Raw genomic sequence first — 24,657 nt, forward strand, 5'->3', positions numbered from 1 at the left:
TATATATATATATATATGTGTGTATATGTGTGTGCATATATATATATATGTATATATAACACCTATATAGGTTAAGGTTTGGCCAGGTTAAAATTAAGATAAAAGCAGCACAGCACTGAAGGTGTGCAGTGTGAAAGCAGATCTGACTGAAGAGGGGCACTGAAGCCACAACATACTTCAGCAAAGGTTAGCCCAGAGAAGCTTTCAGGTATGAGAAACACAGACCAAGCCAGCTAGGTATGTAAGGGTAACTTGAAGGATAAGAAGGCACACTGACCTCAGCAAAATTGCCCAACTGCATAAGGATGTATGTTAATAAAAGTACATGTTGACCAGGGCAGAAGCTCTAAGAAAGCCTGGTTTTGCTTAAGTACTGTATATTTTAGAGTGTTCCCCTTAGACTGCTTTCCAAGCACACATTCCAGGCCGAGCATCTCTTCTATGAAAAAGGTAAAGGCAAAAACTGAAAATGCAAAATCTGAGTGAAAAGCAATGCAGCACATCTCTTCAAAGCAGGATATGTTTGAATGGGGTGCAAAACAACTGCTGTCCTAGAAATTTCAAGGTGTTTCAAACAGACAATGTAACTGTAACTTGATATATCATCATTTCAGAGGTTTATAGTGTGTGCTTAAAGGCAGGATGTGGAGTCAAAGCTATTTCCCACTGCACTTAATGTTATGGGATGTAAAATTGCCTTTCTGTACAGAATCTGTTCTTCAGCATTTTGGGTTTTTTTCTCACCAGACAGTCCAAGACAATTACAGAAAACTATCCTGGATAACTAAAGCAATACCCCTAAGCTCCCACTGTTCCTTCTGTGGCTTAATTTCCAAGAAATATCATGCCTCCAATAGAAGAGCATCAGTGTCAATTGTAGCATCATACTGTTTGCTTACTAGCAAAGATTATCTGTCCTCTTCCCCCTGCTGCTCCTCACTGTCTCACAACAGAGCTCCTACTTTGTTTGAGTTGAAAATGTGATGCTGACTTTGCCTCTCATTCTCATTTCCTAATGGGACCTGCCCTCGTGGGCAATTGTCCATGACTGAACCAACTCCTCCCCATTCCTTTGACCTCCTTTCTCCTAGTTTATTTTATAGTCCACTTTCCCTAGTGCAGAGCACATAGCTATTACTCCTCGAATTTTCATACAGTTTGCACAGTTGCCCTCCTGATTACTGAAGGCATTGTCAATGTTTACAAGTGGAAGACCCCTCTGATGATGTGAGGACTTCACCAGAGGTATTTAGGGTGCCCTTCTTGAGGTCAGTACTCCTAACACTGAAGAATCCAGGCATTTGTTGCTAGAAAATCCAAACAGCATTCACTCATCCTGCCAACTGAGATTATACACATTACATAGGAAGGACCATGTTGCACCCAAACACCTGGAATCTGAAACACTGACAGGATTCATCACTCAGAAGAAAATTTTCTACGTCCACCTCACTGTAAAATAATTCAGGTCATATTCTGTATTGACTTTTAGGCAATCCCACTGTTGTGAATTGATAAGTAGTACGAGGACACTTGAGGCAATAAATCACTGTTTCCTGTATACAGGAATAAAGCAGGCCTTGTTCATAATATTCCATCCATACCTATACTATGGCATAAGGAACATGCTGAGGTACACCCAACTCCTCTTTTTTTTTTCTGCCTACCCAGTTCATTTCTTAACCTTGCTTTCTAAATTGTCATCTTGCTTTAAAAGGAGATTTTCAGGGCAGTTTAGAGCTGTTGAATGAGAACGGCTGAAACCAGATCAGGAAGCAGCCCTCCTGTGGTGTGGCAGCTTGACAAGTAATCTGGGAGATGCTCCAGGGAAGATGCACATCACCCACAATTCCTAGCAAAAAACAACCAGACTCCCTTCTAAACATTTATCTCACTTCGAGCTTGATTTTGGTTTAACAGGTATTTATCAGCATTGTGGCATTATTTAAGGAGCTAGTTATTGTTACTACAGTACTGCACTGCATATCCACGCCAGTTGCTTGGGCAGCAAAGGCAGAGGCTGGAGGGGGAAGGGGCTCTGCAGCCAGAGCATTATCTCCCAACAGGACAGTGGTGGAGGCATTCCAGTGAGCTAATTCTGTGGCAGTGTCAGGAGCAGGTTTTATTTACACCCAGCCTAATGGTGTGCGACTCAGTCATGCATGTTACATGGAGCCTTCACCGTGCACAATAGCCTGCTGCCATTTCCTCTATTAAATCATTCCTATGTTCATGTGGCTGAAAGCTCAGTGCTGGCATGCAGTAGTCAAGCGTGTAAAAAATGATTACTCTGATCCCTTTCAACACAGATTTGCGGCATGAAATGGCCTAGCTTTGACCTGGGAAAATCAATGCTGTTGTTTTAATGAACAAAAAAAAAATTGGAGCTGAAGCCTGCACTTCCCCTCCCTCTACTCCACCCAGGGCCGTCCAGCCACCAAGTAACATGCATAAAGTGGTCACCTGCATGCAAACAGCATTTTCCCCATATAATTCTAAACATCCTTTGTCATGGTAAAAGTATAATGCAGGATATCAATTAGCTACCATCACTTGTAAGCAAGTTAAAGTAGAAATGCTGGAGATGCCCAACGGCTTTCTGATATAAAGGGCAATTTTCAGCTCCCCACACTGTGCCTTAGGCAGTGTAAACATGAACCAAATTCCTTTTCACTTGGATTCAGCAAGAAAATCTCAGACTCTCTGTGTTGGTGTTTTGTTTCATCATTATCGTTCTGGCCATGTTTCAAAATGTGATGCTTTGCAATACTAGTTGGAGATGGACTTCGACAATTTACAGTCCATGGATTCAGCTTTTTCTGCTGTTTTCATAGACAGGGCTAAGTGCTTCCAGAGAGTGAATATGTTCGAGTATAGTTTTCAGGGCTTTCCAGGAACCTCTAAATCTCCATCTTTAAAACCATCCTACCAGTGAAACACAGAGCACATGTGTAAGAGAAAAAAGGACTCTAATTGTAGATAATTATTGTCATGTCTTAACAGTCTATCTTTTTATTAAAGTGTTTAAACTCATGTAGCAATTTATTCTGCTTTGGTGTTGAAAGTTAGTGCCGAGGAAGAGACGCGAGGAGTCATGAACCTTTACCGTGAATGCCATCAAATGCTGCAGAAGGAAACTTTAATTACCTACAGTCAGACAGGTTCCCCACGCAAAGATGATGAAAGCATGTGCAGAAACTCACACACACCCATACACACACACACACAAATCCTGTCCTGGACTGACAAAAGCAGGGTCCTTCAAATGCTGAGATAGGCAACTCCAACCCAGGGCACTGGTTTAAACCTCAAAAAGTCAGAATTTGGAAACCTTAATTTTCCTATAGGCTTGTTTCTACTTGGCCTGACTTTCAATAGCATCCCTTAGGTTTTTGTTTTCTGATGTTCACTGATACTTAACATTCAGGAAAAGGCTGAACTGGCCCAAACTGACACAACTTGGAAGCACTTCACAGGAAAGGACTTTATGCCCTGAATCTCACATCTTTGAACTGTCTGCTTCTGCCTCACATCTTTCTCTCATGCCCAAGTCCTAGGTCTTTGCCCCCAAGAGTGAGCCTGTGCATACCAACTGAGAGGCAGCTGTCCCCACCAGCACGTTACAACTGCTGCACAGTTGCTGCTCCTCCAAGCCTGTTTGGGCCAACAGAGCACTGCCCTGAGTGTTTCACCCTGCTGACACAAGTCCCAGCACCAGTAACACTCCAAGCTCATACTCACCCCCAAAAAGCCTCAACTGGAGAAATCAAAGGAGACACACTCCTCAGCAGAGGTCTGTCCTGTCTTGACAGAAAGCTGCAAGCAGCAATACACTGCAGCCTGTAGGTCTAACTTGATGTTACATGGGATGGGGACACTCTTAGGAACCCAACCCTATTCCCAAAGGGAACAGGAAAGAAGACAGCTTTAGGAAGATCTGCATGATCTCCATGAAAGCCTCGTTTATAAGGAATTATACCAGAATCCCTCCTGTCCTGCTGTTCCCAGGGAAGGTTTCCTTACAGCCTGCACTGAAACAGCACAAGGGACAGGAACCTAGTAGGAGAGGGCAGCAGAAGGTAGAAAAAAGACATTTATGCATATTATATGAGAATGCAAACAGGATCTGCCTTTACTGGGCAAACCTCACTAGAGCCTGGGCTCTTGCTTTGCTGTTATCTCACAGAGGGCAAGACCTAGAGCTAACACCAAAGCTGCATGTCTGAAATCATCCAGTCATGAAATGCATTGAGAATTATTTTAAAGTATTGCCCACATACATCCAAACTAAACTAGGGAAAAGATGCTAAAAATCCAATCAGAAGAGCAAAAAGCAGGTAGATAAAACTTCTGATCTAAGGACTCTGCTGTTCCTTTTTTTTTTTTTACCACCATTATCCCCTTTTATGAGCTAGTAACCAGAGAACACAGAAAATACACGAGTTGCCCAAGGTGATACAGCAAACCAACAGCACACCAGAGAATACAACATAGATCTTGCAAGTCCTAATCTGCCACCCTGCCTACCTCCCTTCCCTCACATCTCTTGTGTCCCCAGGATACAAATATGGCTTTGGTAAAATGGAGTTCAACCAAGAATACATTTCCTGATCACATACAGGAGTATGTATTATAAAAGCACCCTTATCATTGCCTTTCCATGGAGCAGCACTGGGCCATTGCTCTTTGAATTTCTGAGGAATTAAAAAATACTGGTGCTACTGATAACTGTACAAGTTATGCCCTAACACTTCAGTGCCCTGCTCAAGACAGCACTGCCCACCCAAGAGAGAGGAGACAGGAGCCAGACACAGATACATGGCTGAGATGCCTATTGTTTCTTACAGAGAAAGGCTAATGGAGTGAGTGAAGAAATCAAAGGAAACAGTTGGAGAGATGATTGTGAACAAAGAAGGAGGAAGGGCCCACCACAAAAAAAGAATAACAAATCAAACTCTCCTCTCCACTACTCAGCAAGGGCAGGAGAGGATGCATGGCAAAGTTAGTTGTGGCTGGGGTTAGGAGTCAAGGGTGCCTGTAATTTAACCCTGGATTTGACTCTCACTTGGTTGAGGGCATTGGGAAAGTCAGTAAAATTCTCTGCCTTCATTTCTCCATCTGTAAAATGGTGTCTGGGATAATACACCACAGGGTCGATTAAAGAGCATGAGTACAAAGCTTTGAAATGTACAGCCATAGATCAGGGCTAAATAGCTTTGTTTCTGCCATAAGCAGTCACTTTGGGCCAATATATGCTGACATGATGTTATAGAACCAATGTTAGATGCTAGAAAGAGGAGAATGTTTATTAAATGGATAGGTTAGCTTCAGGGGGAAGGGTTACGTGCTTCATGATGTAAACACATGATTTTTCAATAGGTACCAGAATGCAAGAGGCAATTTTAATTTTTTTTTACTTTTAATCTTGTACATACACAATTTTGTAGTGGGCTGTCTGTGGACTGTACAGGTACACAGGCAGAGCCCAAAATTTAACCTAAGGCTTAACTGAAGGATATGAACTAGCTTTATCCTTCAAAAGCTGTCAATGTAGGTCTGATGCTTCATGTATGACATTCAGGGCAGAAGCACCTACACATACAAATAATGCACTTAAGAGCACTGAAAGACAAGATCTTAATCTCAAGAAAAAATGATGTCTCTCCAATGTGTCAGAACTTCAAAAGTAATTGTGAGATCTGCTGGTGATTCTCTTAAAGACTCTTTATAGCCCCTTTTACAGGGGCCTTGGGCTGATTCATGGTGATCGTGTCTGACAGCTAGCATTTCTGTTAATAATAATCATAAATAAAGTGGACAAGGTTGCCTGACCTGAAATGAGCATATCTATAGTGCCATATCCATTACAGCACAGTGGATCTGTGACCGCAAATCAGGAAAGGTCCAATGCTCTTGACACTTTGTATTAAAATAATATCTGTCTTTTCAGAGCTCAGAACCTTTGTCTGCTATCTTTTTCATTAAAAAGTGTTCCTTAAGAGAGAACATTCACACTATAGAAAGGAGATATTACAGAGGATGAAAGATTGCAAAACTTTGCATTTTTTTATTATGCAATAAAATATTTTTGTGAACAGCTCTATTCTCCCTTATATCTCAACTCCTCCTCCATGTTCCCCTGCATTGAAGAAATAATCCTGATTTTATGCCATCATAAATCTGTTGACATGTGAAAAATTATACTATTATCAAACACATCAAAACAGAATTGTGATTTCACTGCTGCAGAACCAAATGCAAACAAGAGCTGGGTTATAAGAAAGTGAAGCCTGATTAAATTCTGGACAGTGGTTTGCTGCTAGAAATAGGGATGGTGGTAAAGATTTATTTTTTTTTAATTTCCATAAAAGCTCTGCTTGTACTTATAAACAAATACAAGTCATTCAAACCAATATAGGAGTTACTTGCTGATACAGGGAATCACTCTCAAAAGTAAAGTATCAGAGGTGATATACTCAGAATCTCACCACATCAAGTGACATGCTAAATTAAGAAAGAAGCTTTGTACGTTACTTTGAGGGAGGTCAATGTGCCAGGCTATGCCAAGTCCACTGGGCAGGTAACTTCCAAGGACACAGGTCCTCCACTGAAAACCCTCCACCCCAGAGTTTCAGATCCAGCATCAGATAGATAACTGCAATATTGCTGATGAAGGAGAGAGGAACGAACCCACATCACAAATTAGAATAAAGAGATGAAGTTCTCGGCCAGCCAAACAAAGCTGTATTTGGTGAAAAAGACAGGTCAGATGTTACACAACAGCAAAAAAGCAGCAAAGCTAGACTCCTCATGTTCCCTGCTAAGGAAAGGTTCCCACTTGCCTCATTGCTTCCAGCCTTGCATACCTGCACTGCACAAGAAACCAGTGTCATTATTGTGCCAGATAGGCTCAAGGCTGGAAAAGCCTCTTCTTTCCTGCTACAAGAGCAACCTGAAACCTGAGTCTCAAACAGGCCTCACCTTCATAACTCACTTTTCATGGCAACTGAAACAATGTTTAGTCCTGCACAGGGGTTATCAAAAACCAAACTTCTGAGCCAAAATATAGCTCTGGAATAAAATACAGTACACACATCTGAAGGTCTTCTGTAATTACAACACAAAGATAATGCTTTTCTCACTCATATCTTCAGGCTTGTCCAGCCTCCAATGTGCTATCAAAGCAGAGAGAAGTGAAATGAAACAACCAGTTTCATGAGTATCAGAGTAAACAAATTCTGGACTTCTACTGATTTAGTTTCTGGATAAACTCTGAGTCTAAAGAATCCAGACACTCTGCCTGCAGCTTTTCTCAGAGTATTTTTATAAAATATCTCCCCTAGGGAAAGGAGGGGGGTGTGTTCTAGTGTCTAATCTGTTCCCTCATCTGCACAGCCTCCTGTTTTCACAGAACTTGATAACGTTTTTCATCTAAATGACCTTGAAGAATTAGAATCATAGAATTTTAGGGGTTGAAATGGACCTTACAGATCATCTAGTCCCAACCCCCTGCCATGGGCAGGGACACCTCCCAATAGACCAGGTTGCTCAAGGCCTCATCCATCCTAGCTTTGAATGCTACCAGGGTTGGGGCATCTACTACCTCCCTGAGCAACTTGTTCCAAGAGAGGAACCTGTGGAAAAAGTTCATATTACATGGGCAGCTTCTCCACAAGACACAATCCAGTTGTCAGTATACATCCAGAAATGCCACTTTTGTGGACAGCTTTATTTTCCTTTTCCACAAATCACGTTTCTTTTTCTTGCTAGTTACTATTAACAAGTTTATATTTGACAGGAGCTTTTAGAAGAAGAGCTTCTCAGACAGAAAAAAATCAATTTGCTACCACTTAAACTGAACGGGTAGGAAAGAGGTTTTCTCATTGGATGCAAAGTTAACTTCAGAAATATTATTTAATCACTTGGTCTGGGCTTGTGCCATGTGGAGTGATCACTTTCAGATGCATCCTCTGAACAGGTACAATCAGCCATGCATTTAAGGATATTGCTTTAGTAGTGGTATCTACTGCATTCACATCTGTGCTGCATGTGTTCTTCTTGCTACCACAGTCAAGAGCATAAAGAAAGGGAGAGCTATGCATTACTCTGTTCACTGTAAATGAACTCCAGGGGTGAGCATTATAGCAAGTGGAATGGATGGTGAATTAGGAACACTATGAGAAAACCATCTTTTGGACAGCCAGCACTACTGTAGGATAAGTAGCGACTGATATTCCACATACCTGTGCACACCAGTTCCAATGTCAATGTGCATTTTTTTCGGAAGTAGGTTAGGCAGGACTTACACTACAGGTTGGAAAAACAGCACCCAGGAAAAAGGTGAGGTGACCAGCTCATGAATGTTCCCCATCTCTGCTCTGCAACTTTATGAAACTCGTTCTGGTGGGAAGACGCACCAGTTGCAATGCACAAACTCTTAATATGACCCAGGAGGCTCTTGCCATCTAATTAAAAAGTCCTGATGTAGTATGAAAGCCACTGGGGATTATATTTGAACAAAGATGAAGTCTTTCTGATCCTTTCCATAGTCACTAAAAAGGTTTCGGGTTTGAAAGTGCTTCAGTGCAATAGTTCCCATATATGTTTCTTAATATTATCTAATTACTGAGAAAAGGCCTCACAAATCAAAAGCTAAAAAGCAAGAATCTCAGAGGCAGGATAACATCTTTCAAGGGACATGGGTGAAATTTTGTTCCATCTTCTACATGGGAAGCAGTTTCAAATGTAGGGCATCTTGCACCTTTGGTCATCCAGAGCACACAAAGCACAAAAGCAGGTTCACAACAAATATAGCTATTCAGCAAGACTCTGGTCTTGGATTGGTGAAATGTGCATATCAAAAGAGAAGTCTATGTTCAAAGCAGACAGTTACATTTCATGGTCTCACAAAAGCATCTTTCTGGAATCCAGCCAAAAGAATATTTGTCTAAATAATTACTTGAATGTGTCTGGTATTGCCAATACTAACTAGTTTTTGTTAATCTGAAATAAACCTAAGTGAAATAGGTGAGACAAGACTACACTGCAAAGGCAATGCAACCACACAGGATTTGTGCATGTTCCAAAATGAAGAGAGGCAGAGCCTAGGACACTTATCTTATCCTCCCTTCTCAGCTGGTACTGAATTAACTCACATTTAGGGCCAGCCTACCCACTGTGTATTAATTACCTGCTTTGGTCTGCCTCCCTCTTTCACCACCACAAGCTTACCTGCATTTGATCGTTTCTTTGGATTTTTGAGACTTCGGCATCTGCCACTCGCGGAGCTGCTATTCTCGCTCATGGAATCTTGTGCTGAAGAGGCACTGCCAGTCGCCTCGCTGTCCCTCATCATGCTCTCATAGCCACTGCTCCCCCCACTGTGGTAGAAGAGGGCTGTTTTCCCCATGGCAGGGGGAAGCTCCCCACTCAGGACACTGCTGTTGTCACTCCCATGACCACTGCTGCAGCGGTGAGGTTTCCGAGGAGGGGTGATCTTGCTGTAAGGTGAAGGCAGCATGTGAACAGCTGGCTTCTCATCTGCAGGAAGGCCCCCATGTTCATCTGTCTCTGAGCTTCCCCGCAGCTGTAAGCCTCTGGAACTTGCACTCCCTTGGAGCAGCTCTGAAATACGCCCATTGACAGCCCGAAGGGGCAATTTGGAAGCAAGGCTGGAGCCCCGGTTTCTGCTGAGGGACTGCATTGACCAGGACATGTTCTTCCCACTCGGGGGCAAACTGGAGCTCTGCCCTACAGACTGAGGCAGAGACTTGGTGGAGAAGCTGAGTGTTTTGGTGGCAGAGGCAGACAGGCTGCGGGCCTTGGGACTTGCCAGCAGGAGCTTGCTGACTGCAGAGATCTTCGACTGGCTGGCTTTTGGGGAGGCACCTGCTGACTGGGAGAGGCCCGAGTTGGTGGGTGAGGACATGGCACTGCGGCTGAGGCTCCTTCCAGCCCTAGGCATGGTGGTGTCTCTGCCAGGGCTCATTCTGGAGCTCACCGAGGACAGGCTTTCTGCTCTTTCCAGCGACAAACACTCATAGTGACTTCCTGTGGACCTCCCAAGGGAGTTGGTCCTACTGGCAAGCTGCTCCAGTTTGGCACTGAAGAGCTTGCTGCTGCTGTTGTTGATGCTGCTGTCAATGCCAGGGCCTTTTTGTTTGGCATTCAGCTCCTCGGGGAAGCTGGCCAGGAAGGACACAGGCTGGCTGGAGGGACTGCTTGTGGTGCTGCTGGCTGCACTGTGCTGGGGGCTGGCTCTATTCTTCTGATCCAAGCTTGACTTTCTCACTGGTGGCAGAGGAGGGGTCCCTTTGGGACGAGTGAGGATGCAGTGTTTGGGAGAGGCCATTTTCTTCTCAAGATTAGCCTTAGAAAATGGAGGGAGGGCAGGAGAACTGACTCCACTGCTGTCAGTGACAGTAGGATGGAGATGACTTTCAGACTCCTCCAACTTGCTTGCCTTCAGGAGCCCTCGAGGGAGACTACAATTCTTCAAGCCATCACTGGAATGAACAGGGCTTTGGGTTGCAGAGCCAGACGCTGCCATCTCACACCCATCCACAATCCTTTTCAGACTGTCAGATCCTGGGGAAATAGAGGTGTCCCCACTGCTGCTGCTAAACCTGTCCGCCAAGGACTGCTTTGTGCTGTGCTCAGGCTTGCCTGAAACTGTGGCCGTGTCAGGCCTTGGCCCATCTCTGCTCCCAGAGCTGTCCTTTTCAACATCTTCTTCTCTCTTCAGCCAAGGGTCTTCAAATTTGATATCCTTCTTAGCACTGGATTCTTTCCTGTCATGGGGATGAGCAACCTTTGGGTCTGCAGTTACAGCCAGTACAGCATCATCAGTGTCTTGTGCTTTGAATGGATTAACAGCAATACAGGGATACACAGTAATGTTTGTCTTCATTGGGACATAGCCCTCACAGCTGCTAAGGCTTGCAGTGTTTTTGATTGTGACAGTAGTTTTCCCTAGAGCTGATATTTTACAGCCTTTGATGGGTGGCACTTTGCCAAAAGTTTCCTCCCCCATTTCTGACAGTATAAGCATGTTGTCAGTCACCGACTTCTGTTTTTCACTTACACAAATCATGCTGGCACTTTGTATGGTGCTTGCAAACTCAGAGACAGGGGGTTCTGCCATAGCTTCCCCATGCCCATAGCATGCCTGGGCTATGAAGCTGTGGCATGACTGTTCACCATCACTCCCTGTGCTCATTTCACTCAACCACGAGCTGATTGATGAGCGTCTGCTGCCATCATCTTGGGATTTGTCATCCAGACTCAACTTTGGAAGTGGAAGGAACTGTGTGATGCTGACTTCAGACACAGGAGCTGCACTGGAGTAACATTCAAGATCTTCAGATATACTGCTGATAATACTGACTGGCCTAGACCCAGAAGCCAAAGCCTGCACAGAGCAGTCACTGTTAAAACTGATGATACTGGTTGGGCGCCCATTGTCAAGGACCCCACTAATGGTTAGTTCTTCTACAAGTGTGAACACCAGCTCATCTTCTCCATTCAGCTCCAATGGCTGCTGCACAGTGACCATGGTGGTGCTCAGAATCTCCTTCTTGGATTCTGGAGAAATGCTTTGTTGCCGATCTTCACTGACAATGGTCTCTTCAAAATCCTCATTGCTGGAGGACACCGACTTCTTCATAATCTGGGGGCTCATGCCTACAGGTGGGGTCCGGATTTCTGGCTGTAATAAAGATTCAGTAGATGTCATCTCAGTGTCCTTACTCAGGGGAACTGGTGGAGGAGTGGAGCTGGGCAGGACTCCTTTCTGTGTATAGACCTTGCACCTCTGGGAAGGAGAAGTTGGTGGCTTATACTCAGATGTCTTTGAGAGGCTTGCAATGCCAAGACGGGGTGATCCCATTGGCCGAGGTTTGCCTTCCACAAATCCACAGGTGTTAAGCCCTTCTCTGCTGCTCTGCAAGCTGGTGCTGTGTGCTAACTGACAAGAGCTAAGGTCTTTACTAGAGCTGCCTGTTACACTCCTGGGAGAAGAAGGAGTTGAAAGATTAGTAAGAGCTCCAGAAGGAACAGGGGAGTGATTTCTCTTAGCTTTGCTGGGTGTTGCATTTATATTTTCCTTGGCTTCTCTATCAGGATGCTGACATTCTGGCATCATATCTTCCTTATCTGACTCTGGTAAGTGGCTAAGCTCTGCCAGCTGGCTTGAAACAGAGCACTTAGACATCTGGTCTGAGCTAAATTGAGCAGGCATCTCTTCAAAGGGAAATTTGTGGGTCTCTTCACTGCCATCTATGCAATCCAGCCTCTCCTGGAGCTCTGCAAAGGTGTTGCACTTCAGGCAGTCTCTTTCAGATGTGCTGGGTCCTGATTCACTAACTTCCTCCAACCTGCCCTCGTTTTTGGTCTTTTGCAGTGCAGGAACTATGGGAACAAAGTCAGGGGGACCCTCATTATCTGTCAGTTCCTTATCAGAAAGGGCAGTGCCATTGGGGCCAACGTAAATCACTGTGTCACACGACTGTTCACTGCTGGACGAATAATCAGGATCACTTGATAAATGTAAAATAGGGAAGTCTGGGTCAACAGTGTTTCTAGAATGGAAAGGCCTCAGCTGGGTTGGCCTCCGCATCCTGCCCTCCTCACAAGAGCTCTCTCCTCCAGAAGAACTCGATGTGTACTGCAATATGAAAGAGAGAGTCTATGACATTTCAGCATTGCAAGCCACTCCTTGCACAAACCACATACACAAAAAGGTCAGAGTCACATCTAAACTGGGAGATCTCTAAACTAAGGCACAGAGCTCTGATGCTGCTTATCCACAGTCTACAGCAAACACAAAGATATGTTCAATGGAGAACCCAATGTCCCAACTGTGTCCCACTCAAAATCATGATGCTTCCAAAACAGAAGTACTAAAAAACTGTATTAGGATCCCTCCCTTTATTAAGCCTGGCCAAAGAAATCAGGCATTTGGCAGACCTTGCTGATTTTGTGTGTATGTGAAGAGGAACAAGAAAACTCTTTACATATAACCCTGTTTGGTCATACTATCGGTGTATGGAATTGTATAATGTGCATTCAGAGATCTCTGGAGACACAGTGCTGTGATGGTGTGTGGACTGAATCTTTTCACTTGTCTTTCTTCAATCAATTGACAAAAAAGCTTTAGTAAATCTGTAGGCTGTTAATTTAAATGAAATGCATAAAATTCACTCATTCTCCCCAATTCACACTATAAGTTTCACAGAAGGAACCAGGACTCTAAAACATGAAAGCAGATAGATACCATCATAACTCTACTTCCTGGGAAATCTATCACCCATATTTAGAAGCACAGGAATAAAAGGGGCATCAATGCTGGCAATGGACACACTACTTTGCATTTATTTTGCTCCTGCTCTCTCTGAGAAGCATAAAGAATCTAATTCTTAATTAATCCCAATTTCCTTTAACTCTACAGCAGTTTCATTCCTTATTATTTCATTAGCACTAAGAGCATAATAGAAAATACATGCTCTCTGACAGCTCTGTCATTAAACAAGGCCAACGTACAAACCTGCTACAGCAGATATGTCTGAATTTACTCTTGTCTCTGAAGCTGAAGCACTTACCCCTCCAGTCTCTGATATGTGCTCTATGACAATTGCCTAGAACAGGGTACATACAACCTATACACTTTGGAATTGATTACTGATTTTGTTACATGCTGCTTTAATTAAGGATCCTTCTTCCTCACTCCTCCACCACTACAAGAAGGGAGTTATACATTGTCTTACCTTAGTTTTCTTTTTCTTCATCCTGAGGACCCTTGATGCAATCTGGATGGTGGACAGTGTCTCAGCGTAGTTCCCCGCAGCGGCTGAAATGTGAGCTATCATTGTGGTGCGGCAATTCATATTCCCCAAGGACTCTCGAAGCAACATGGTAAGCTTGCTGTCTCTGCAAAATAAAATGAATTAAGGCTACATTATCGAGCAAGGTTTCACTTTGACCATCATGATGTAATATGGGTCTCCACAAGATACTCTCTCCTCTTTCAATGGAATCCTAATTAGTTTCCTTCCTCAGGTTTGCACAATGTTGTGTCTGCAGCTGAGCACGTCAAAAGACCCTGGACTACAATTCAAACTGCTTTTCTCTTCCCAGTTCTCCCTTTCTGTCTTCTTCTGGTCTCAGTCCTTCTGCACTGTTACCACTGCCAATACACACATGCAGACCAGCACTGGAACCTGTTAAGGACCCACATCAGCAAACATCAAACTGCTGCCTCTTTGAAATGTACAGTGTGCAGGCAAACCCTGGCCCAGCTACGGAGGACAAGAGAGTAGTGGATTAGATTAGAGAACATCAATTTTTTCTTGCCTTCTAGGGCACTGGGGTAACTCAATATAAATAATAGTTAAACCACTGAAGTTATTTTTAGATGATGCTGGTGAAATACAAAACAATCAAGCCCTAAGACTTCACACAATTGTTCTTTCGTATTAGATCTTTTCTTCCACTGAGGTGGAAATCAAATTTTCTGTTCTTTCCATTTACTCTATTGTTAAGCATTGGATAGCTTTCGAAATGCTGATGCCTTATTGTGGGGCTGACTGTGACAGGACGGAGAATATGAATTTTAACAGCATAATGATGCATATGTAACACTTCTGTGGTGGACATCTAATTCTGTAGTCAGAAATGCAGAGACCTTTAGCTACATGGTGCACAGGTCGACTGGATGGTTATTTAGGAAATGGCATCCTCTTGAAGAGAGCCTCTCCTATGCTAAAGGTTGTGGATGATAATGGTTACATACAGCTGCCAGCAAAGACAGCAACAGCCTGATATTTAGCTACTGCTAAAGGAATTGCTTTCATTGTTGTAATGTTAGCAATACCTTCAGTAGCTGCAAATCAGATTTTTGGGGCTCACTGTTCAATATCTGCTAATGACCTATGGTGCATAGGTGCCCTTGGTCAGTGACATTTCCAGCTCTCAGGAATTCTGCATAAAGCTGCAACTGCTGGGAACTGAAGCTATGCCTGCTGGATGGGACTGATGGACGAACACGTAAACTCTTTTGGATTGAGTAAACAACAGCATTTGGGTTGCACATTTTGACGAATCTAGCAATAACTCTGGGGAGTTTATAAATTGTGCTTCTCTTGAAATTTCTAGTACTTGCAATTTCAGCTAGGCTAGCAATACTAGAAGTAAAACATTTTTTTGTTTCAGGATTTCTGCTTCCATCTGCTCCAGACACATTGAAGACAGTCAGGTGTCTTTGAGAAGCAAACACCAGTAAAGACTATATTGAGACATTTAACTTGTGACCTAAGGCTGCTTTGAATCCAGAGATCCAGAGTTAATAGGCTGCTGTATCTCAGGATAGTGTCCCTCCTTTCCATCATGGAATAATTAAGATGTCAAATTTTGTACATCAATTACTGCCACTCCAATGCAGAGTAACATGGAAATTATTAACATCTGCACATAAATCAATAATAAGCCTTTCATTTGCCAGTGCTTGTATCATAGCAAAACATGAGATGACGGGGAAAGGGCAAAAGCATACATTCTGAACATGTTGGTCTCCTGAGAATACATAACCCATGCAGCCAACATCAGCACACTGAGGCGTGGCTCTCCTGGAGGTATATGCATTAGGAATATAAAATAATCTGTGCCATCTGTCTTATACTGAAATACACACTTGCAAGAAGATTGACAATACAGAGGAAATACCTATTCTATAATTCAGATCATCCTCTGACATATATTATATAGGAACCAAAGGGGAGATTTGTTAAGGATTAAAGCATGAAATCTAGCAGTAAAAATCTCAGCCAAAAATTATTTCTAATTTCAGAGTTTCTTCATTCAGCACAGCCTATATATTGACTATCAACTTCACTTTGCACCTAGGAAAGATAATGAGCCTTATGTCATTATTGTACACTGAAACAGAAAAGATAATAAGCCTTATGTCATTATTGTACACTGAAAAATAAAATGAAGAGGAAGAAAGTTGCTAAACAGATTTTCATCAGTTATGGGCACTGTCATAAGACAAGTTCAGCTGTTTAAGGTTCACTGATCTCTCACAATTGCACCTACTAACTTCTGAAGGAAAGAAAGAAAATCAAAGAGGATATAAAACACAAAAACATGTGGCTTAATTTTTAGCTTACTCTATCCTCTTCAGTTAAAATACTGGTAAAATATTTTGGATGTCTCACTGAAATTTGCTTGACAGTGTGAGACACAGAAGTAGATGCTTTATTCCTCTGTGTGCTGACATGGCATTTCTGCCTGAAGAAAAAAAAGAAAGGCTATGAATTGTTTCATTAGGTGATTCATGAGCTGGTATTTGCAAATGCAAAATTTCCTATGAAAGCAGAAGCTTTAAAAAGAGAAGGTCTGCACTTCTGCACTGGAAGAGCTTTGAGAAGCAAGACTGTTGTTGATCCCATGGCTTTGCACACTAAACTAAGACACACGAAATTCTGAAGAAGCCTGCCGAAGGTCTGCTGCTCCTTGGGGCATGTTGCTCATTGTATTAAGCAGATACTGGATTGCAGAAGGTCCCAGATTTCTCATAGCAGCATGTGAAATGCAGCAATGCCTTTATAGCAAAGGAGAGGACTTCAGGAATGCTAATGGTCTATTTCTATTCTGCTCCAAAAGCAATAAACTTGTAAGGCAGAGCAGCACAATGATCCCATTTTATATACCTGTCCTCATTTTAAATGTATTTCTATCCCCTCCACTAATGTTTTTATAGTTTAGGAAATTTACCACAACCCATCACAAATACAGGGATATAATACACAGAGATACCACACTTCAGAATCCAAAGCCTGTATGTATATCAGTAAGTCAGTTCTGCAGTCTTTTCAGCACTTTTTCTAATTACATCACTTGGTCTAATAAAATACATTATTCTGCAGTCTTTTCAGTACTTTTTCTAACTACATCACTTGGTCTAATAAAATACATTACCCTTACTTGTAAACCTTTTCTTGCCTAGCTCCTTAGATGATCATGGCTACAGCAAAATGCTACTAAATATTATTCATACATCCCACACAGGTGAAACCCAAAATAAAATACACAAAGCTTTATCTCCAGAAAAGTCCAGAGGCAGGAGCCCTGTGAGCAGGAAACTAAACTCAGATGTCTTTAAGGAGTATGTCAGCAGGTACGATACAGAAGTGCAAATTGCCAGGGTGAAAGTTTCAGTTCATTGCATGGAGTAGTAGCCTTCCATATAGCAAGGACCTCTCTCTTCTCCATTTTGCTCCCTTTCCTCTGTTATTTCCACCCTCTCACATTACAGTAGCTGCTGAAGGACTTTTATGAATCTCTCAATAGGAACTTTAGCACGTATTGAACCTCTCCAAAACAGAGATGAGGCAGTGCTGCAATAAGCAGTGTTCTCTACTTCTCTTCTGTGACCACCATGCAAACTGGGATCAGTGTAAACTAAGACCTTTTGCTTGCTCAGTAAGAAGAAAAGATGTACATCTTCATGCTCCTCTTATAAATATCTGTATTTTCCTTCCTCATGAGTAATTAATTATACTCAGATTCAAACAATACAGAATCTTACATTGAAGAGTGAGCACTTCAGATCATGATAGATTTCCCTGGACACTGCATAAATCCCAATTGCCTGTGTGTTAAGTCGAAGTCTTTAATTTCATGACTGGATACTATTTTTCCACTAGACCTGCCTCAATTTCTGCACAGGATAAACAGTGCTCACTGAACCATAAGTCATTTAGTCTTTCATTTAATCCTTGCCTTGTAGTGTGCAGACTTGTGCCTTATCTACTATTAGGACTATACAAACTCAGCTCTGAATCCAGAATGACCAATTTCTTCAAAGGCTCTTTATTTTATTCTTTTTCCCTGTGGAGCTCCTCAATGCAGTGTCTGATGAATGCTTCTGAGGCAAGGTACATAATCCTCTGATAATACCTGAATCATTGAAGACTTCGCCAAGTATAGATGTTTGGTGATCTTTCAGAGTACTGATCATGTTTCACATTCAAAGTACAGCCAACTGACTTCTCTTTCAGTAAAAATGGGGCAGCTGGCTCTCAATCTAGGTACCCAAAAAACCAGGAACATACAAGTAGTAACCCATCTAAAAATTTTAGGAACATATTGGCAGAGCTAGTTCTGACAGGGTACCAGTTCCCTTCAGAACAGCTCCCTTCTCTTCCACAGTCCTCAATCCCATTCTCCATATGCCTTCCAACTACTGCTACAAATTAAGGAAGCAATTTATTGACAATGACCACATCACGGTACAGTCCTGATTCATGTCTAAAGTAGGTCCTCTATCTGTCTTGAAAAAGATGATACTTGGGGTGGGGATGAACCCTGAAAAAGTTAACACAATATATAGCCCCTTAATTTTGACATTTCCTGCTCCTGTAGCAATTGATTTCACAATCTGAATGCTCTTATTATATGTATTTTATGTAATTTCATGTGAATTTGTGGTTACACTTCAATGAGACACCAGCAAGGCTGAAACATTCCTATGTGTTAAATAGCCTCAGCTGCTGAACTAGCTGTCTGCAGCAGCCAGCTGCCACCTTTTGTTTGCACAAACAGTAGAGAAGGAGAACATCACCCACAATTTAGCACAAGGCTTTGCTAGTATTTGCTGCCTGCAGAAAAACAGTGAGACTCGTGAGCATGACAATCCTTTCTTGTGCTGCAGAAAAGCTGTGCTCTCATGTGTTCACGTTCTTTTTGACATGCTCTTCTTTCATCAGACAATCCTATTCTCTTCTATCAATGTCTATCCCGGGCCTTCCTCATCCAGCCTTTTTGCTGGTTCTCAGTCCTATACCATGATCCTCAGCCCTAGCTCCTCCCCTAAACCACTTGGCTGAGATTGATTTCATCCTCCAGTGGTCTAACCAGCTAGACCAGACTTTGACAGTCTCCAGCATCACTGCTAGACACTTTTCCAGTATTAATCTCCTATTTCCTCCCTTTTCCTCCCACTAATGTCTTCCACTGACACTGCCTGACCTCCAAGGCTCCTCTCCCCACTCAAGTACCCCCAACTGCTCATTAACATCCAGCAGAGGAACTCCATAACGCCACTATAATTTGGTATGTATCCCTGCATTGTATTGTCCAGGTGAGGCACAGGCCAGGGTGAGGGGGCATAGCATGGGCAGTGCCTTCCTGGATCTTCCTCTGCCATGTCCTTCAGCTTTATGAGAATCCCTGCAAGCAATGCGTTCAAAGTGAGCTACACAGAAAAATGGCACATTGTAATTGCTTTTGTTTAGGGCTGCAAAATAGAATTCATGAATAGAAAATGAAGCAATAAGAATATGTATTGCACTCAGGAAATTTGTGGGTTTTGCTGCCCAGCATTTAATTCTGTGTGTGTGAGATGCAAACATAGAATTTTTCCACAAAAGGAATGGAATACTGGAGAGGAAGATCCAGCTAAAGTGTTGGAATAATGGTTTCTCTGTGGAATTATTTAACCAATCATATTATATGCTTTGTTTTGGAGGATTTTTCCCCTCACCTTAACAACAAATATTTTCTTTGCCCTCCCTTTCCTCTCACCCCACTGCTGTGAGGATTTTGGCTATTCAACATCAACAGCAGCACCATCAGGAATAGGAGTAATAACATTCCACAGGGTATAAAATACAATGGGGTAGCTAAGCTTTAGGACGTGCAAGGGTGTGTGTTTGTACTCTCTATTAATCGTATACCTTAGTGTCTTTCTAGGCACTTGGCCAAAAGGAGAAAGTTGTCAACTCTCTCAAGGTGTTATTGTTACAGAATCAGATGATGTACGCCCTCAGGTATCTTGTAATCTAATTATTTATAGAGGTATGTCAAAGGAAAAATCTCAGTAACTATGGCAGTTATTTTTGATCATGAAGTCTTAACTCTGCTCCCTTGTGCTGATGCTCTGCTTTATTCACAGTAATAAATGCTTACATAACAAGGGAACCACATAAAGACTATATTTGGGTTTGGCTCTTATTGCATGGGAATAATCTCTACAGAGGACAGTTTATTAGCTAAGAAGGCACAAACCCAACAGCGGATGTTACAGGTGTGTAACAGCTGAGTTCACTATGAACCAGTATAGTTTGCTTTAGTTATGTCTTTCCTTTCTGTTAATAATTTTGATAGAGGGAGAGAGGAAATGGGACCAATGTGTGTAGCACAGGCAAAATGAGGCCAGCTGGAGTGATAAAGACCTCAGTGGTTCAGCCATATAAGCCTGGCTTTGTTAGCAGAAAAAAGTGAAGCAGTTGAAGAAAGATGGGTAATGCGTCGGACCTTTAACCTGGGGAATCCTTCACCTGGAGAAACGAGGCATTGGGGAGATAATGAACTTGTTCCAGGTGGAAGCTGACTAGAGTAAAAATGAAGCAAAGTGGAAATTTCCACTGCCACTGCAGTTAGTTATCTTGTGTGAGGTACACCAGCACAACCCAGAACATTGTGTTCACTGCACAGGGGAAGGGGAAGCTAGCTGAAAGGACTACGCTAAGGGGATACTGTACTCAGGTTCATGTACTGGGAAAATCACAACCACATCTGGAAGGGATGTGACACTGCAGCAGTTTAGAGGTCAAGAGCAAGAGAAAGGTGTTGCTGCAGCCAAGTATGGGACTTACACTTAAATTCTACTATCACAAAATTAATATAAAATATAGGGGGACTCCCACTACAATTGTTGTCTTTTGAGAGCAGATTTCATATTGCAGAACAAACTTCGTGTCTGTGACAACACACGAGCATGTGGCAGATGCACAAAATAGGATCTTTTGTTTCTTTTCACCAAAGACAGAAAAGAAAATCAATGACAGAAGGACAGAATCCCACTGGTGAGGCAGCACCTTGAATCAGTTCAGTTCTGGGCCCCTCACTATGAGAAAGACATTGAGGTGCCGGAGTGTGTCCAGAGAAAGCCAACAGAGCTGGTGAAGGGACTGGAGTGGCTGAGGGAACTGGGGTTGTTTAGCCTGGAGATAAAGAGGTCAAGGGGAGAACTTATCACTCTCTACAACTGCCTAAAAGGAGATTATAGCAAGGTGGGGGCTAACCTCTTCTCCTAAGTATCAAGGGACTGTGTCTCACTATAAAAAGGGCACATTCAAGAACTGTAACTTTTGTATAAAAGTTGCTCCAAAACTGATGAAATTTAAACAGTCCACAAAACAGACAAGGAGCGATCTGTTAAACAAAAATGACATAAAATTGCCCCACTCTCACAATGTGTGCCCAACTCTCTCACAACAAAGCAGTTGCTATCACACAACAATTTCACTTTTACATATTAAAGATTGCATGGTTTCTGATGCTGTCAGCCCACGTGTGAGCTGCACACCATTATGCTAGCTGTGAAGAAGCACAAAGACTTCTCCATCTTCTCATTTCTGCCTCATGCCAGCAGTGGAGCTGAAGCCACATGAGCTTCATTTAAGTAATTTAACCAACAAGATAAAAAAGTTCCTTGAGGTCTTTGTCCCAGCTTCGTGAACTTATGTGGTTTGGTTCAGGTATATTTCACACTTTGGCAATAACAAACTGAAGATATAAACCCTTATTTACAGGTCAATGTGTTACTCAAATGAGAGCTCAGAGATCCAGATACAGTTTAAAGACACAGCACGAAAAAGTTGTGGGGTGGGAGGTTGCTGGGAGGGCGACACTGCTCAAGACCAGTGATAGTTTCAGAGAGAAGACTACACCAAAAATGGAAAAAATGATCCCTCTCCCTTCTGTACTCCAACGCCCAGCACAGAACCAAACACAATTCACAAGCAACCATTAAAAACATACCAACAAAGCTCAAAGATAATAAAAAAATAAAGGATCATAGTGGTCTGTCTCATTAGTGTGCCAGCTCTGAATAAATTCTAGCTGAAAAACAGAAGCTCAATTAATTCTGGGGGCTAATTAGACTCAGCAACTGTATGTTGCAGTTAAAGCCAGATTCCCCAAAACCAGCAATGCCACTGGTTAAAACATGTGCAATAAGTAGACTGTGATTTATAGGAGGAAAAAAATCCTACAGTTAAAACCAATAATGATACAGATTTTAAATAATTAAATGACTCTACATGTGGTCAGGCTCTGTGCTAACTTCTACCAAGGTACAGTCACAAAGGGAAACAGAAAGCCTTCTCTCTCCTTATGCCCCTCCTTCTTTGGCATCCTTACTTGGAAGCATTATGGCAACCATGAGTTTGGCTCAGCTCATTGGTATGGTTTGGTTGCTCTATATGAGAAGACAACAGTCACATCTGCTATAGGATAGCAACTGGAGCAGCTTAGGAGTCTGCCTGCTTGTCTCTCCTCTGGGCTGCCTGTGCCCTGGCAGTGCAGCAGGAGCACTGCAAAGGGAAGGATTGGAATGCAGCTGGACAGTGCCTGTGCCTATAGCACAGTCATAGGGGAAAACACATAACAGGAAAAAGCACAACGAAACACTCCCTGACAGTCTGCTGAGAACACATTCTGGAAACCACCTTCACACTGGCCCCTCTGATAGCTAATATGGGCACAAGCAGAGCAGACACCCAGCGAGGGCATCTCCACCACTCCTCCATCAGCATGAAGGGCAGGACCCATTCCCCTTGCTCAGCACTTGCACTTTTACAGCACTTGCAGTGCTGCTGTCCCCAGCTCTGCCACCTTCACAAAGCCAAGCAGTGGGGAGATTAAAGTGAGGCTCTCCACTCTGCATTCAAGAGGCTAAGCAACAGGGTTGTTTTTCAGAAGGCCACAGCTCCCTGTATCTGAGCTGCTGCCAGTGTCCTTGGCTGGGCTTACATAGGCTGGAGAGCCACCACTGGTGACAGTCCCAGCAGAGAGGGCAGGGTAGCAGCCACTTCAGTTCCTCTTTCAGTGCAAACAAGCACCTGCCTGCCAGACTGGCACGACTCATGTGTATACCCCAGGTATACATTTGGGCTGTCACCCAGTGAATATACCATGGCAGTTTGAAGGGGGAACAGCAAGGGGGACAGTTGGGTTTTGCACTGAGCACTGCTGTGCTGGCCAGCCAGAGGCAGCCCACTGCTGCACACACAGTGGCACCCATGAGTCCTAGCTGCAAGAAAGAGCACTTTGCCCTTTGCCTGCATGATGCATATGTACTGAGTGTGGAATACCAGGGTTATTTCCTCAAACGAAAATTAACTTCAAATGTTTGTAATTGATCCATGAATATTCATGATCTTTTGGGAGGATTTCATAATTACTTCATTCTGGTGAGGCTCATTTGATCTGCAGTAGCAACAGCAGTAGTTTACACTCCTTCATCAAGATGCCAACAATTTGGCAGCATGACCTTCCCAGTTTCCTGTTCTGGAGAGCAGCTCAAGTTATTCTAATTGCAATCCCAAATGGAGTGGTACCTGAAAATAAATTGACTGCTGCTCAGTTTTAGAAACCACTCCACTTGGCACTGCTACTAGTGTAAATAGATGACATCTCCAGGAAACTGAGAAGGTCATTCAGCGAAACACTTCACATTTTGCTAAGTAAGATTTTATATGTCAACCTCCTAAGAGCCTTCAGGCCACAGAATGGTAGCAGAGGCCAGTGCAAGTGCACACACCCCTGTGTGGAAAGAAAAAAAAAAAAAAAAAGGAGAGGAGGGGCTGTCATTAAAGATATGAAAACTATACAATTCATCTATGCCACTCAATAAATATTCCAAAACAAAGTCACGCTTAAGAGTTCATACTGTCAGTGCACCTGCACACAAGCTTGTCTCATCACCTCCAGTAACTGGCCTGCTAGCCAATTTGAAGAAACTTTGAGAAAATAAACCTCATAGTTAGTAAGCCTCTCTAAGCGCTGTGAGAACTGATGACTGAGTAGATAGAGTGAAATCTTTTTTGTGCTCCCACAGAAACTAAACCGAAACTTGTTAAACTCCACTCTTGAACACACAAGAGAAAGCACATAGATGAGAGAAAATCCCAAACATAAGGGAACTTTTGGCCAGTATTTACACCTTTTTGGATGTCAAAATTGAAGACAAACTGTTAGAAACATTATTTTCGTGATGCTGATGCTCTCAGAACTATTCATTTAGATCAACAGACAAAATGATATGCCATTTCATGAAAGAGGGTCCTGACTATAAGCTGTCAAAACACAAAGTAAAGCAGTGAAAATATTAAACTATCAGCATTAAAGCAAAATATACAGACAAAAGCCCCAAGTCATGCTTCCAGCTCTGATAATAAATTTAATACCTCTTAAAGTTCCTTTTCACATACAACTTCAAACTCCACTTCACAGAGAAGCATGAAACTACTAAAACCTGATAAAAGAAGTAATTCCTGCCCCTTGGTAAGGAAGATGGACTTTGCAGCAGCCAAGTGATCTGCTAACCTAGGAAGAGAATTAAACAAGTGAAGCAAGTTCCAAAATTGAGGAATTTTTTGTGTCATCTCCCATTTAACAATTGGGAACACACTGGCCTCAGTTGCTCTGCTCCAAACCATCTACACATTAAAATCCCATGACTTCTATTTAGGAACCCTGTATTGTCATGTACAGGTAATACATATAGATCCTATACAACATGCATGCCTGTCTTTCCAAAAATCTGGGTAAGCAGCAGTGGCTAAGTATGGGCTTAATTGTCTGACTTTACAC

The 24,657-nt window shown here is 42.7% G+C and overlaps 1 protein-coding gene across 1 annotated transcript in view; it reads right to left on the reverse strand.

Annotated features, from left to right (window-relative positions):
- The window catches only part of KIF26B (kinesin family member 26B), a gene marked incomplete at its 5' end in the record, with an annotated part of 102,890 nt that overhangs the window by 7,714 nt on the left and 70,519 nt on the right, over positions 1 to 24,657 (reverse strand). The window contains 2 exons of the mRNA XM_009078381.1: positions 9,232 to 12,664; positions 13,764 to 13,926. Coding sequence (XP_009076629.1) covers positions 9,232 to 12,664; positions 13,764 to 13,926 — 3,596 coding nt within the window. The remainder of the gene's footprint in view (positions 1 to 9,231; positions 12,665 to 13,763; positions 13,927 to 24,657) is intronic.

This window comes from Acanthisitta chloris, unplaced genomic scaffold (genome assembly GCF_000695815.1).
Source record: "Acanthisitta chloris isolate BGI_N310 unplaced genomic scaffold, ASM69581v1 scaffold12727, whole genome shotgun sequence".
NCBI classification, from domain to species: Eukaryota; Metazoa; Chordata; class Aves; order Passeriformes; family Acanthisittidae; genus Acanthisitta; species Acanthisitta chloris.